Source organism: Oncorhynchus tshawytscha, linkage group LG07 (assembly GCF_018296145.1).
Source record: "Oncorhynchus tshawytscha isolate Ot180627B linkage group LG07, Otsh_v2.0, whole genome shotgun sequence".
Classification (NCBI taxonomy): Eukaryota; Metazoa; Chordata; class Actinopteri; order Salmoniformes; family Salmonidae; genus Oncorhynchus; species Oncorhynchus tshawytscha.
Genome location: NC_056435.1, coordinates 72,443,202 through 72,459,911, shown reverse-complemented (window position 1 = coordinate 72,459,911; position 16,710 = coordinate 72,443,202). Strand labels below are relative to the sequence as shown.

Sequence of the window (16,710 nt, the reverse complement as noted above, 5' to 3'; positions counted from 1 at the left end):
TTTGCTAGCAGGTATTGTCAATTTAAAATGTGTTCACAGAATTGTCCATTGAAAGAAATGTATTTGTAGTTCTTTATGATAGCCACATTAACAGCTAATTAGTGTTTCATTTTTGGCAGGTAAATATGGGCGAATATATTGATAAAAGTCACCTTGTCCTAGAGAGATTTATACGGTTGTCAAAATGCCGGGGTAAGCCGACATTAAACACAGCCCTTATTTTAAGTGTTTCGATTGGAACCATTTCCCTGTTTGACCGCTAGGTTTTATGGGTATTATGACTCATTCTGTGATACTCATTACATACAGTAACTAGTAAGATGGGACACTCACAAGCCTCCTATACATACACTGCCTTCGGAAAGAATTCACACCCCTTGACATTTTTCCACATTTGGCTGTTACGGCCTGAATTTAAAATTGATTAAATGTAGATTTTTTTTTTTATATATATCACTGGCCTACCCACAATGCACCATAATGTCAAAGTGGAAGTGGAGTTAACACTTTTTTGACTAATTAATAAGAAATGAAAAGCTGAGATGTCTTTAATCAATACGTATTCAACTCCTTGGTTATGGCAGAAGGAGGAAGAAGAGATCTCACCATGAGGCCAATTGTGACTTTAAAATAGTTAGTTTAATGGCTGTGAAAGGAGAAAACCGAGGATGGATCAACAACTTTGAAGTTACTCTACAATACTAACCTAAATGACAGAGTGAAAAGAAGGAAACCTGTAGAGAATAGAAATATTCCAAAACAAATATTCCTGTTTGTAACGAGGCAAGAAAATGTGGCAAAGCAATTAACCTTTTTGTCCTGAATACAAAGTGTTATGTTTGGGGCAAATCCAATACAACTTATTACTGAGCACCACTCTCCATATTTTCAAGCATAGAGGTGGCTGCATCATGTTATGGGTATGCTTGTAATCGTTAAGGACTGGGGAGTTTTTCAGGGTCAAAATTCTAGAAAATCTGGTTTAGTCTGCTTTCCACCAGATACCGGGAGATGAATTCCCCTTTCAGCAGGACAATAACCTAAAACACAAGGCATAATTCTACACTGGAGTTGTTTACCAAGAAGACATTGAATGTTCCTGAGTGGCCGAGTTACAGTTTTGACGCAAATCTGCTTGAAAATCTATGGCAAGACCTGAAAATGGTTGTCTAGCTATGATCTACAACCAATTTGAAAAATGTTGTACAATCCAAGAGTGGAAAGCTCTTGAGACTTACCCAGAAAGATTCACAGCTTTAATCGCTGCCAAAGGCTTCTCTAACATGTATTGACCTGGGGATGATTACTTATCAAATCAAAGATATATATAATTAGTGTTTTATTTTTCATTATTATTATTTTTTTATACAAATGTTAGAATTTTTCTTCCACGTTGACAGAGTATTTTGTGTCGGATCGTTGACAAAAATGTAATTAAATACAGTTTAATCCCACTTTGTAACACAACAATAAAAGTGAAGGGTTTGTGAATACTCAGTTGCTCAGTAACCGTGGTCTGTCTGTCAGTAACTCCCACGAAACATCAGAATTATTGTCATCATGAAATGTTTACCAACCCATTCACCTCCTGGCCTTAGAGTTTGGCGGTATTCCCTGGCTATGACTAGAGACTGGCGGGTGATTTTTAGAATCACTCACGTGATGATGTAGCCCAGCTTGAGACTTGTATAGCGCATATTTGCAAGAAATGATAAAATGTGTAGGGTGATAGCTCGCTGGACTGGAGTATCCTAGCCTACATGTTGGTATTTCTGTCTCTAGCTTAGCCTACATTTTGGGTGGTTCTGGAGAGTATCCCATCCTACATGCTGGGTGGTTCTGTCTCTAGCTTAGCCTACATTTTGGGTGGTTCTGGAGAGTATCCCATCCTACATGTTGGGTGGTAAATAGCTGGAGTGGAGTTGCTTAGCCTACATATTGGGTAGTTTTGTCAGTAGCTTAGCCTTAATGTTGGCTTGTAGCTAGCTGGACTGAAATAGCTTAGCCTATATGTTGGGTGGTAGCTAGCTGAAGTAGTGGTTCTGTCTCTAGTTTAGCCTGCATGTTGGGTGGTAGCTAGCTGAAGTAGTGGTTCTGTCTCTAGTTTAGCCTGCATGTTGGGTGGTAGCTAGCTGAAGTAGTGGTTCTGTCTCTAGTTTAGCCTGCATGTTGGGTGGTAGTTAGCTGAAGTAGTGGTTCTGTCTCTAGTTTAGCCTGCATGTTGGGTGGTAGTTAGCTGAAGTAGTGGTTCTGTCTCTAGTTTAGCCTGCATGTTGGGTGGTAGCTAGCTGAAGTAGTGGTTCTGTCTCTAGTTTAGCCTGCATGTTGGGTGGTAGCTAGCTGAAGTAGTGGTTCTGTCTCTAGTTTAGCCTGCATGTTGGGTGGTAGCTAGCTGAAGTAGTGGTTCTGTCTCTAGTTTAGCCTGCATGTTGGGTGGTAGCTAGCTGAAGTAGTGGTTCTGTCTCTAGTTTAGCCTGCATGTTGGGTGGTAGCTAGCTGAAGTAGTGGTTCTGTCTCTAGTTTAGCCTGCATGTTGGGTGGTAGCTAGCTGAAGTAGTGGTTCTGTCTCTAGTTTAGCCTGCATGTTGGGTGGTAGCTAGCTGAAGTAGTGTTTCTGTCTCTAGTTTAGCCTGCATGTTGGGTGGTAGCTAGCTGAAGTAGTGGTTTCTGTCTCTAGTTTAGCCTGCATGTTGGGTGGTAGCTAGCTGAAGTAGTGGTTCTGTCTCTAGCTTAGCCTGCATGTTGGGTGGTTGTTAGCTGAAGTAGTGGTTCTGTCTCTAGTTTAGCCTGCATGTTGGGTGGTTCTGCTGGGACTGGTTCTGTCTCTAGTTTAGCCTACTTGTTGGGTGGTTCTGAAGTAACTGTCACTAGTTTAGCCTGCATGTTGAGTGGTTCTGGGGACTGTCCACTAGCTTTAGCCTGCTTGTTGAGTGGTTCTGGGGACTGTCTCTAGTTTAGCCTGCATGTTGGGTGGTAGCCTAGCTGGACTGAAATAGCTTAGCCTATATGTTGGGTGGTAGCTAGCTCGACTGAAATAGCTTAGCCTGCATGTTGGGTGGTTGTTAGCTGAAGTAGTGGTTCTGTCTCTAGTTTAGTCTACATGTTGGGTGGTTCTGGGGACTAACCACTAGCTTAGCCTACTTGTTGGGTGGTTCTGGGGACTAACCACTAGCTTAGCCTACTTGTTGAGTGGTTCTGGGGACTAACCACTAGCTTAGCCTACTTGTTAGGTGGTTGTCAGAGATGACAGGCGTCATCCTGGGACTGAGACTAGTTCTATTCATAATATGTGAGTCTCCTGGGACCCCTGGACCAATATAGTACCGTACCATTCCCTCCCTGGTTCCCCTTACAAGGCTGCTGTTTCTCTCACACACACACACACACACACACACACACATGGGAATACAACAACAAAAAACATTGGAGGAGTCATGAAAGGATTGATTTTATTGGACAGGTTAGTGATGAGCAGATGGCGTTTTAAGAGCGGTTCTCACACAACTCAACATTTTTATTTATTTTACTCGTGTGAATTATTATAAGAGATTAAGGTGTGTTATATGTTTCAGACCTGTATGTTTCAGACCTGTCCAGGAACTGAGGGCTGTATGTTTCAGACCTGTCCAGGAACTGAGGGCTGTATGTTTCTGTATGTTTCAGACCTGTCCTGTATGTTTCAGACCTGTCCAGTAACTGAGGGCTGTATGTTTCAGACCTGTATGTTTCAGACCTGTCCTGTATGTTTCAGACCTGTCCAGGAACTGAGAGCTGTATGTTTCAGACCTGTCCAGGAACTGAGGGCTGTATGTTTCAGACCTGTATGTTTCAGACCTGTCCAGGAACTGAGGGCTGTATGTTTCAGACCTGTATGTTTCAGACCTGTCCAGGAACTGAGGGCTGTATGTTTCAGACCTGTATGTTTCAGACCTGTCCTGTATGTTTCAGACCTGTCCAGTAACTGAGGGCTGTATGTTTCAGACCTGTATGTTTCAGACCTGTCCTGTATGTTTCAGACCTGTCCAGTAACTGAGGGCTGTATGTTTCAGAGCTGTATGTTTCAGACCTGTCCAGTAACTGAGGGCTGTATGTTTCAGAGCTGTATGTTTCAGACCTGTCCAGGAACTGAGAGCTGTATGTTTCAGACCTGTCCAGGAACTGAGAGCTGTATGTTTCAGACCTGTCCAGTATGTTTGAGAGCTGTATGTTTCAGACCTGTCCTGTATGTTTCAGACCTGTCCTGTATGTTTCAGACCTGTCCAGTAAATGAGGGATGTTTGTTTCAGCGCTGTATGTTTCAGACCTGTCCAGTAACTGAGAGCTGTATGTTTCAGACCTGTCCAGTAACTGAGCGCTGTATGTTTCAGACCTGTCCTGTATGTTCTTGTTATTCCAGAGTTGACTGGTAAGTGTGATCTGCTGTCTCTGAATGGGAAAACCCTGTCGGTGACATCAGGCTCCAATCCCAGTGACTCCTCTCCCAACTCTGACACTCTGGTGTGTCCCTACGTCAACCTCCAACTGGCCAACTGTCAGCCTGCTGGTACGTTTAACTGACCAGTTCCTCTTTCTCTCACTCCGCTACACATCTGCTTCCCATTTCACTTCACTTTTATTGAAAGCTTATTTTTCCGTTTGTTATACCAATGCATCTTCCAACTGGTTTACATCAAACCCCTGCCAGCGAGTGACTTGGGCCCAATGAAAACTAGAATTTCATACCATCAACTAGCCGGTTGCCAGCTCATTTCCTGACAGACTTTTTCCCCTCTCCTCGTCAGACCCGGGATTCGAACTGGGAACCATCCAGTTACTGGTTTGGTTTGTGTCTCTAACCGCTAGGCTACGTGCTGCTACTGATTTGTACTGATGCTATGTATGTCCTGTGTCTCTGTAGAGTGTCAGAGTGGAGATGTGGGGACCCTGCTGCTGGTCAATCCTGTCGGACACGACTACCTGACCCACAATGCTTTGCTGTCTGAGACGGCTAAGTTGTTCGGCCTCCGCGGCCGTAGGCTGAAGCTCTACCTGGACGATGCGCTCACCCAAGGTAAGACCGACACCCCCGGACCGAAGTCCTATTTTGGTTCTGTCTCCGTGTTGTCTTCAATGCATCTAGGATGGCTACTGGCCAGGCCTAGCAGTGCTCAAAGAATGGGCTGGGAAACGCTCTCTTGACTTGGCCAGAGCAGCATCTTGGAAGCTCCATTTGAACGGTACTTGTGTCCTGCTTCAGCTGTGTTCTTTCTGCTACTTTCCACCTTTCCCCATCGATCCTACTGTGTCTACGTTCAGACTAGAGGACATTTACTGCTCTACTACACGTTTAGCTGTAGCCTGCACCTCCACCTCCTCCACATGTTTAGATGTAGCCTGTACCTCCACCTCCTCCACACGTTTAGCTGTAGCCTGTACCTCCACCTTCTCCACACGTTTAGCTGTAGCCTGCACCTCCACCTCCTCCACACGTTTAGCTGTAGCCTGCACCTCCACCTCCTCCACACGTTTAGCTGTAGCCTGCACCTCCACCTCCTCCACACGTTTAGCTGTAGCCTCCGCTCTGTAGTTTCCTGATCCTTGACTTTTAAACTGGTTTAATGTTGACCTTGAACCAGCAGCAAAGAAGCAAGTCCTGGGCTGAGGAAACCTCCCTGTCCAATTACTGTGTCTGACAGACTGCCTGACTGCCCTAGCAGACGGCTGGTTTGACATAAAGCTCATAGGTCTTCCTACCTAATTAGGTGGGACTTGAGAAGCATCACTCCCGACTATAAATCTTCGTCATACTTGTTCTCATTCTTCTGCACGCTACTCCTCTTACACGTTCATTGCTAGAAACGTCGTTCAAACTTTAAAACGTGTGGAATGATCTGGAATATTGTGCTTACATTTTGATTTAAAATATATATACTTTTTAAACTATAATATGTTGCCTTGTTTTTCATTCATTTTAATCAGACTTTTCTTCAATATTCTAGAACTCCCCATTGTGACATCATCATGAATTCCAACAATGTTAAATAATGTGACAAATCATCAACTTTGACCACTTTCCCAACAAAAAAACGTATAGCTTGTGAAATCTTGGTATCCTTCACTGCTATTCAAATCTGCAATCGGGAACAGAAATATCTTTTATATGGTTCAAACGTTCGGAGATTTGAGTGGTCAAAATGCCATTTGACCGTTTTCCCAACTAGTTAGACAAAGATGGAGAGTATGACATCTTGGTCTTCTTATCTGCAGTTCAAATCTGAAATAGAACATAAATATCTACTGTCAATATCGAGGAAAAAGCTGTTTCAGTAGCCATATCAACTCATTTAGTTAACTTCCCACTGTTGAATTAACTACCATGGGAACTTTCAAATTATAACAATGGGGGAGCACATTTTAAGCATGAGACAAAATGGGTGTTTCTCAATATGCAGGCTACCTTGCTCCACACTCTCGCGCCCCGAGTGCGTTCTCTTGAGAAGCACTGGCACTCGCCCTGCTGTATTACCTCCTGCTGCACCTCCCACTCCACAGACCTTTCTTCCAGCCAGGACAATGGCATCAATAGAGACCCAACAACATATAAACAAAGAAACCGTTTTACTTCCTAATTATCAGCTAGATATACTGGATGTGAATCGTAGTACTCTAGCTAGCTAGCCAAATAAACAAAGATGACCTAAAAACGAATGTTATGTCAGGTAGATGTCAGTACGTCGTGGGTAGCTAGCTGGGTAGCTAGCTGTAGTCAGGCAACATATGTGATGTAAATGGGCAACATTTAATTCCAATGTCGGAGTGTATTTTTTTTACAGAGAAATTCAACACAACACTACCTAGGAAACACGAGACGGCACTACCTAGGAAACACGAGACGGCACTACCTAGGAAACACGAGACGGCACTACCTAGAAACACGAGACAGCACTACCTAGAAACACGAGACGGCACTACCTAGGAAACACGAGACGCACTACCTAGAAACACGAGACGGCACTACCTAGAAACACGAGACGGCACTACCTAGAAACACGAGACGGCACTACCTAGAAACACGAGACGGCACTACCTAGAAACACGAGACGGCACTACCTAGAAACACGAGACGGCACTACCTAGAAACACGAGACGGCACTACCTAGAAACACGAGACGGCACTACCTAGAAACACGAGACGGCACTACCTAGAAACACGAGACGGCACTACCTAGAAACACGAGACGGCACTACCTAGAAACACGAGACGGCACTACCTAGAAACACGAGACGGCACTACCTAGAAACACGAGACGGCACTACCTAGAAACACGAGACGGCACTACCTAGAAACACGAGACGGCACTACCTAGAAACACGAGACGGCACTACCTAGAAACACGAGACGGCACTACCTAGAAACACGAGACGGCACTACCTAGAAACACGAGACGGCACTACCTAGAAACACTACCTAGAAACACGAGACGGCACTACCTAGAAACACGAGACGGCACTACCTAGAAACACGAGACGGCACTACCTAGAAACACGAGACGGCACTACCTAGAAACACGAGACGGCACTACCTAGAAACACGAGACGGCACTACCTAGAAACACGAGACGGCACTACCTAGAAACACGAGACGGCACTACCTAGAAACACGAGACGGCACTACCTAGAAACACGAGACGGCACTACCTAGAAACACGAGACGGCACTACCTAGAAACACGAGACGGCACCACCTAGAAACACGAGACGGCACTACCTAGAAACACGAGACGGCACTACCTAGAAACACGAGACGGCACCACCTAGAAACACGAGACGGCACCACCTAGAAAACACGAGACGGCACCACCTAGAAACACAACGTAAAACACAACAATGAATGGAAGTTAACAGAGTAACGTGCATAAGAGAGTTTAATAGAGCAGTCGGTGGTCAGCAGCCCTTTACAACATGTGATTTCAAACCCCTCAGAATAAAATGATCTAGTTTCACGTAGTGGAGACAGACCTTTGACAGACTCCTCTCATTCTTTTCTTTTCTTAATTTCTTACAGGTTTTACCTCCTTAAGGATGCCAGCCGATTGTCTTCCTTCATACTTTTCAATCATTTGTATATGTGTTTCAGAAATCCCAGCAGAGTGGTCAATGAAGACGCTGGACAGGAAGACTCTGTACGTTGGAGTTCTGCCCACCACTGCAGAGGCATAGGACCGGGAACAGCCAGACTGTAGAAGAGGGAGGAACAGCCACAGTGTAGAAGAGGGAGGAACAGCCACAGTATAGAAGAGGGAGGAACAGCCACAGTGTAGAAGAGGGAGGAACAGCCACAGTGTAGAAGAGGGAGGAACAGCCACACTGTAGAAGAGGGAGGAACAGCCAGGAACAGCCACACTGTAGAAGAGGGGGGCTATGTCCCAAATGGCATCCTATTCCATACATAGTGCACTACTGTTGACCAGGGCCCAATGGCGCTCTGAGCAAAGCTAGTGCACTACTGTTGACCAGGGCCCAATGGCGCTCTGAGCAAAGCTAGTGCACTACTGTTGACCAGGGCCCAATGGCGCTCTGAGCAAAGCTAGTGCACTACTGTTGACCAGGGCCCAATGGCGCTCTGAGCAAAGCTAGTGCACTACTGTTGACCAGGGCCCAATGGCGCTCTGAGCAAAGCTAGTGCACTACTGTTGACCAGGGCCCAATGGCGCTCTGAGCAAAGCTAGTACACTATAGAAGAATAGGGTGCCATTTCAGAAACAGAGCACATCTAGCTCCAAACTTCAAGGAAAACCCAACATTTACATAGTAAAGTGTTTCTGCTGCTCTGTCCGATTCATCCTGTCCGATCTCCAGTGACTATCCTATGGGTTATAACATGAGGTTTATTAGTTATCCTCAACCTACTCTGTACCAAAATAGTGTTGACAAAACCAGCCAGTACAGTGGATTATTCTGTGGGTAAGAAATAACATTCAGTAGTGTCTACCTTCTTTTTCCCCCCCTTTTAAGTGTCTGTCGTAAACAAATGTTTCGGGAACAAGAATAAAGGAGAAAACTGCTATTTTTGGTGAAATAAAGGAGTGTGAAATTACAGATGTTTGTGTTTTTCCCTTTCTTGCAAAGAAACCATAGATCCACAGCAGGCAGCCGGGCGTCTGAATGGCGCCGGCCGGGCGTCTGTATGGCGCCGGTCGGGCGTCTGAATGGCGTCTGTATGGCGCCGGTCGGGCGTCTGTATGGCGCCGGCCGGGCGTCTGTATGGCGCTTTGTGACAACTGCTGATGTTATAAATACATTTCTGCCATTTTGCTTTTTATTATACAATTCCTCAGCAGTTAAACAGGCAGGTAGCCTATTGGTTAGTCAGTTAAACAGGCAGGTAGCCTATTGGTTAGAGTCAGTTAAACAGGCAGGTAGCCTATTGGTTAGAGTCAGTTAAACAGGCAGGTAGCCTATTGGTTAGAGTCAGTTAAACAGGCAGGTAGCCTATTGGTTAGAGTCAGTTAAACAGGCAGGTAGCCAATCAGTTAGAGGTAGGTAGCCTATCGGTAGCCTAGGCAGGTAGCCTAAAGGAACTACAACACTATCTAAGGGCTAAAGAAACTACAACAGGGGCCTCCTCAGTGCGGCTTGGTTGGGTTGTGTATCGGAGGACGCATGACTTTCAACCTTCGTCTCTCCCGAGCCCGTACGGGAATTGTAGAGATGAGACAAGATACTAAAACAATTGGATACCACGAAATTGGGGAGAAAAAGGGGTAAAATTAAAATAAATAAAAAACTACAACACTATCTATGGGCTAAAGGAACTACAACACTATCTATGGGCTAAAGGAACTACAACACTATCTATGGGCTAAAGGAACTACAACACTATCTATGGGCTAAAGGATCTACAACACTATCTATGGGCTAAAGGAACTACAACACTATCTATGGGCTAAAGGAACTACAACACTATCTATGGGCTAAAGGAACTACAACACTATCTATGGGCTAAAGGAACTACAACACTATCTATGGGCTAAAGGAACTACAACACTATCTATGGGCTAAAGGAACTACAACACTATCTATGGGCTAAAGGAACTACAACACTCTACGGGCTAAAGGAACTACAACACTATCTATGGGCTAAAGGAACTACAACACTATCTATGGGCTAAAGGAACTACAACACTATCTATGGGCTAAAGGAACTACAACACTATCTATGGGCTAAAGGAACTACAACACTATCTATGGGCTAAAGGAACTACAACACTATCTATGGGCTAAAGGAACTACAACACTATCTATGGGCTAAAGGAACTACAACACTATCTATGGGCTAAAGGAACTACAACACTATCTATGGGCTAAAGGAACTACAACACTATCTATGGGCTAAAGGAACTACAACACTATCTATGGGCTAAAGGAACTACAACACTATCTATGGGCTAAAGGAACTACAACACTATCTATGGGCTAAAGGAACTACAACACTATCTATGGGCTAAAGGAACTACAACACTATGGGCTAAAGGAACTACAACACTCTACGGGCTAAAGGAACTACAACACTATCTATGGGCTAAAGGAACTACAACACTATCTATGGGCTAAAGGAACTACAACACTATCTATGGGCTAAAGGAACTACAACACTATCTATGGGCTAAAGGAACTACAACACTATCTATGGGCTAAAGGAACTACAACACTATCTATGGGCTAAAGGAACTACAACACTATCTATGGGCTAAAGGAACTACAACACTATCTATGGGCTAAAGGAACTACAACACTATCTATGGGCTAAAGGAACTACAACACTATCTATGGGCTAAAGGAACTACAACACTATCTATGGGCTAAAGGAACTACAACACTATCTATGGGCTAAAGGAACTACAACACTATGGGCTAAAGGAACTACAACACTATCTATGGGCTAAAGGAACTACAACACTATCTATGGGCTAAAGGAACTACAACACTATCTATGGGCTAAAGGAACTACAACACTATGGGCTAAAGGAACTACAACACTCTACGGGCTAAAGGAACTACAACACTATCTATGGGCTAAAGGAACTACAACACTATCTATGGGCTAAAGGAACTACAACACTATCTATGGGCTAAAGGAACTACAACACTATCTATGGGCTAAAGGAACTACAACACTATCTATGGGCTAAAGGAACTACAACACTATCTATGGGCTAAAGGAACTACAACACTATCTATGGGCTAAAGGAACTACAACACTATCTATGGGCTAAAGGAACTACAACACTATCTATGGGCTAAAGGAACTACAACACTATCTATGGGCTAAAGGAACTACAACACTATGGGCTAAAGGAACTACAACACTCTACGGGCTAAAGGAACTACAACACTATCTATGGGCTAAAGGAACTACAACACTATCTATGTGCTAAAGGAACTACAACACTATCTATGGGCTAAAGGAACTACAACACTATCTATGGGCTAAAGGAACTACAACACTATCTATGGGCTAAAGGAACTACAACACTATCTATGGGCTAAAGGAACTACAACACTATGGGCTAAAGGAACTACAACACTCTACGGGCTAAAGGAACTACAACACTATCTATGGGCTAAAGGAACTACAACACTAAAAGGAACTACAACACTCTACGGGCTAAAGGAACTACAACACTATCTATGGGCTAAAGGAACTACAACACTATCTATGGGCTAAAGGAACTACAACCTATCTATGGGCTAAAGGAACTACAACACTATCTATGGGCTAAAGGAACTACAACACTATCTATGGGCTAAAGGAACTACAACACTATCTATGGGCTAAAGGAACTACAACACTATCTATGGGCTAAAGGAACTACAACACTATCTATGGGCTAAAGGAACTACAACACTATCTATGGGCTAAAGGAACTACAACACTATCTATGGGCTAAAGGAACTACAACACTATGGGCTAAAGGAACTACAACACTCTACGGGCTAAAGGAACTACAACACTATCTATGGGCTAAAGGAACTACAACACTATCTATGTGCTAAAGGAACTACAACACTATCTATGGGCTAAAGGAACTACAACACTATCTATGGGCTAAAGGAACTACAACACTATCTATGGGCTAAAGGAACTACAACACTATCTATGGGCTAAAGGAACTACAACACTATGGGCTAAAGGAACTACAACACTCTACGGGCTAAAGGAACTACAACACTATCTATGGGCTAAAGGAACTACAACACTATCTATGTGCTAAAGGAACTACAACACTATCTATGGGCTAAAGGAACTACAACACTATCTATGGGCTAAAGGAACTACAACACTATCTATGGGCTAAAGGAACTACAACACTATGGGCTAAAGGAACTACAACACTATCTATGGGCTAAAGGAACTACAACACTATCTATGGGCTAAAGGAACTACAACAAAAACCGTTAGCTGACATGGGCTATTTGATCTGGAGATTTCTGACAAGTTATAAATATCTCTCTAATGACAAGAGGAACTGATGATGCACGAGCCAATTTAGAAAGTGAACCTTGTACATTCTACTATTACAACGTTTAAGAGTATGTTTAAAAAGAAATAGTAAAAATGTACACGGTGCAATTTAATTCGGACTTGAGTTCCTTTAAAAAAATATATCTATATTATTTAGGTTTGTGACTCAGTTGTTCTAGAATGGAGCTTATAACGTCAAAGGTCGTGCGTTCGATTCCCACCGGGGGAAACCCGTACGAAAAATGTATGCACGTATGACTAAGTTGCTTTGGATAATAGCACCGGTATAAATTGGCGGCTGTGTGGGGACAATACAACAACAACAACATCTGTAACACTATTTATATAGTCTAGAGCGTCGTCCGATGGACTATCAGTAACATTTCAACTAACTCTAGCTGTAACCCTAAACCCTTATTCTTACCCTAACCGTAACCTGAGCAAGCAGTTATATATCAACAGATAGTTTGTTCATACTACGACATCTACAGATGGAAATTCTGGATTATCCAAATAAAGTGATGACGCGGGGGGGGGACCCTTTACACCCACACGGCACCAACTACATTAAGGGTATTGTACGCAGGAGAAGATTCCACTGAAAAAGCATTTTGGTCCCAGGATCTAGTCTGTTTAATCTGCGTCTGGGAAACTGGCCCTTAACCGCTGAGCAGGGGGAGACGAACCGGGAAACTGGCTCTTAACCGCTGAGCAGGGAGAGACGAACTGGGAAACTGGCCCTTAACCGCTGAGCAGGGAGAGACGAACTGGGAAACTGGCCCTTAACCGCTGAGAGATGAACTGGGAAACTGGTCCTTAACCGCTGAACAGTGAGAGACGAACTGGGAAACTGGCCCTTAACCGCTGAGCAGGGAGAGACGAACTGGGAAACTGGCCCTTAACCGCTGAGAGACGAACCAGGCCATATGTTAGCATTTCAAACAGGTGGTTTTATTGTGGAGGGAAGGGGATGTAGTGGGAATGGTAGTGCACTATATAGGGAGTATATGATGAGATGTAGTGGGGACAGTAGTGCACTACTTAGGGAGTATATGATGAGATGTAGTGGGGACAGTAGTGCACTATATAGAGAATATATGTAAAGATGTGTCTGTCTGATCCTGCGTTGATGTGATTTACGCAAAAGTGTGAATAATAAATAGTTCTTCCAGATGTGTGTGTGTGTGTGTCATCGCAGATGTTACACTGTCTGTTTCAGAGTGATATCGCTCTCTGTGTGTGTGTGTGTGTGTGTGTGTGTGTGTGTGTGTGTAGAGAATTGTGAACAGATGGGATAAGGTGTGTTTTAATGTTCACTCAGCTAAGCCCCAGCCATGTAGTGGGGACAGTAGTGCACTATGTAGGGAGTATATGATGAGATGTAGTGGGGACAGTAGTGCACTATGTAGGGAGTATATGATGAGATGTAGTGGGGACAGTAGTGCACTATATAGAGAATATATGATGAGATGTAGTGGGGACAGTAGTGCACTATATAGGGAATATATGATGAGATGTAGTGGGGACAGTAGTGCACTATGTAGGGAATATATGATGAGATGTAGTGGGGACAGTAGTGCACTATATAGGGAATATATGATGAGATGTACTGATGACACTGTCTGTTTCATCTGCGATGACACACACCATGCCTGCCAGAGAGCAAGAGATATCACTCTGAAACAGTGTAACATCTGCGGTGACACACACACACACACACACACCATGCCTGCCAGAGAGAGAGAGATATCACTCTGAAACAGACAGTGTAACATCTGCGGTGACACACACACACACACACACCATGCCTGCCAGAGAGAGAGAGATATCACTCTGAAACAGACAGTGTAACATCTGCGGTGACACACACACACACACACACCATGCCTGCCAGAGAGAAGTCTTCAGGCATCAGAAATAATTGTACCAGAGAAGACCTATAATTTCATTAGATTGGAGTGTTGTTGTTGTTTTGTTTGTTGACACAACCTGTTTCATCATACCATAGATCCTGATCTAAGTTCATAAACAGGTAGGTGTGTGTTGTGCTAAAGGTGGGCCGTTATGAGACGTCTTTGGAAAACCTACACTACTCCCAAGAGACACAGTAGCCGGGTTTAATATCCAATGCATTATTGCAAGATGGGGACACTAAATCAAATGCTTTTGAATTCTATTACTGTGTTTATAGAACTGGCAGCGTCATTAGCACTTGTGGTAGACCGCAATGATAGCTGCGTCTCCAAAGGCCAAACTGTGGACATTAATAGCCTATATAGTATGACCAATATGCAGCTGTAATAAACATTTTAATGTGCTTATGTTCCCTCAAACCCCACACTCTTTTTTTTCTAGTGGGACGGATCTCACGGTCTTCTTCGGTCAATGAAACCACAATGTACGTCCCAAATGGCATCCTATTTTCTATATAGTGCACTACTTTGTTTGACCTAGAGCCTTATGAGTCCTGGTCAAAAGTTATGCACTAAATAGAGAATCGGGTGCCATGGGATACTGCTGCATCCGCCATAACGCGCCCACTTTGTTCTTCACCCCCCCGGGCAATATGGTACGCAATGGAAAAAATCTTAGTCACTAAATCAACTTTTTAGGGCCTCTTTTCCTACCTCGACAGGATGTTTAGCTCCGTGGATAGACAGCCAACCCAGGACCGCCAAAGGTAAGGAGACATCTTGGTCATAAACAACAACAGAGGATGGGGACTTTATATACAGTATCTTGGTAGGCTACCCCCCCCCCTCCCAGAGGGTGAGGATACACGTTTTGAAATAATGCGAGATACATGTCACATGGTGTTGTTATGTTGTACTGTTTGTTCCCTTTGCAGTCCAGTAAGCGCGTTAGGAACATGGACTAATATGCAAATCTATGTAGTGCAATTTAAACAATTTCATGTTCATTCAAAGTTTTGGAATAACTTTCAAAGTTCGGTCATTGCTGAGTCAATTTGTCTCGTTTTGTGTATTTTTGATTTGCATTGATTGTAGTCACACGTGTAGGATAGTCACAACGATACACAAAACATTTATCCCATAGGCCTACCCCTATTTCCAAAAATAAAAGAAACAACACGATTCGAGTCAAACCAATCATATTTGCAGAAATTCAAGCAACCGGTGCATGTTTCCTTAGCCCACAAATACGAGGCTACTCAAAAACATGCGACAAAATATATTTTGGGGACCCAACGGGGACGTGATTTTCATAGCGCAAACTGACTATCAACTTCTCTCACACATTATAAAGGCTGCATCTCCGCTTCAATGCGCTTGCTCTGGTCTCCCTTCTCCTGAAACAGACACAGCGGGCACAGATAGGACACGGAAGCTGTTCTAATACTTAACTAACGTTACCCACATATCTTGCATACAGATGACAGCGGTTCGTATTATAATTTGAATAGCCTAGTAAGGCACTCCGCTGCGTTTTTTTTCCATTTCACCTCTGTCAGCTGTCATACGAGTGCTAATAGTCATGAGGACGAAGTGATGCTTTTATATTTATGGCGGAGCCGGTTAGGAAAGTCACACTGTTGCTACCCTGTACCCTCTTCTCGTCTCATTCAGTGGAGCGGATCATTCATATCATAACCTCCTATACCTTTGATGTGTGAGTATTTTCCTACCGAAAAAAAAACACTGATCAGCATTCGTTGTATCGGTCTGGTCATGGTTGATGCTTCTAGCCCGGTCATGGTTGATGCTTCTAGCCCGGTCATGGTTGATGCTTCTAGCCCGGTCGTGGTTGATGCTTCTAGCCCGGTCATGGTTGATGCTTCTAGCCCGGTCGTGGTTGATGCTTCTAGCCCGGTCATGGTTGATGCTTCTCATGGTTGATGCTTCTAGCCCGGTCATGGTTGATGCTTCTAGCCCGGTCATGGTTGATGCTTCTAGCCCGGTGGTTGATGCTGGGTTGATGCTTCTAGCCCGGTCATGGTTGATGCTTCTAGCCCGGTCGTGGTTGATGCTTCTAGCCCAGTCATGGTTGATGCTTCTAGCCCGGTCGTGGTTGATGCTTCTAGCCCAGTCATGGTTGATGCTTCTAGCCCGGTCGTGGTTGATGCTTCTAGCCCGGTCATGGTTGATGCTTCTAGCCCAGTCATGGTTGATGCTTCTAGCCCGGTCATGGTTGATGCTTCTAGCCCGGTCATGGTTGATGCTTCTAGCCCGGTCATGGTTGATGCTT

General features: G+C 44.1%; 1 protein-coding gene across 1 annotated transcript in view; it reads left to right on the top strand.

Annotated features, from left to right (window-relative positions):
• The window catches only part of iars1 (isoleucyl-tRNA synthetase 1), a 108,789-nt gene extending 100,424 nt beyond the window's left edge, over nucleotides 1–8,365 (top strand). Inside the window, exons 33-35 of the mRNA XM_042324912.1 lie at nucleotides 4,397–4,543; nucleotides 4,898–5,050; nucleotides 8,116–8,365. Coding sequence (XP_042180846.1) covers nucleotides 4,397–4,543; nucleotides 4,898–5,050; nucleotides 8,116–8,198 — 383 coding nt within the window. The 3' untranslated portion in view covers nucleotides 8,199–8,365. The remainder of the gene's footprint in view (nucleotides 1–4,396; nucleotides 4,544–4,897; nucleotides 5,051–8,115) is intronic.
• The last annotated feature ends 8,345 nt before the right edge of the window (nucleotides 8,366–16,710 follow it).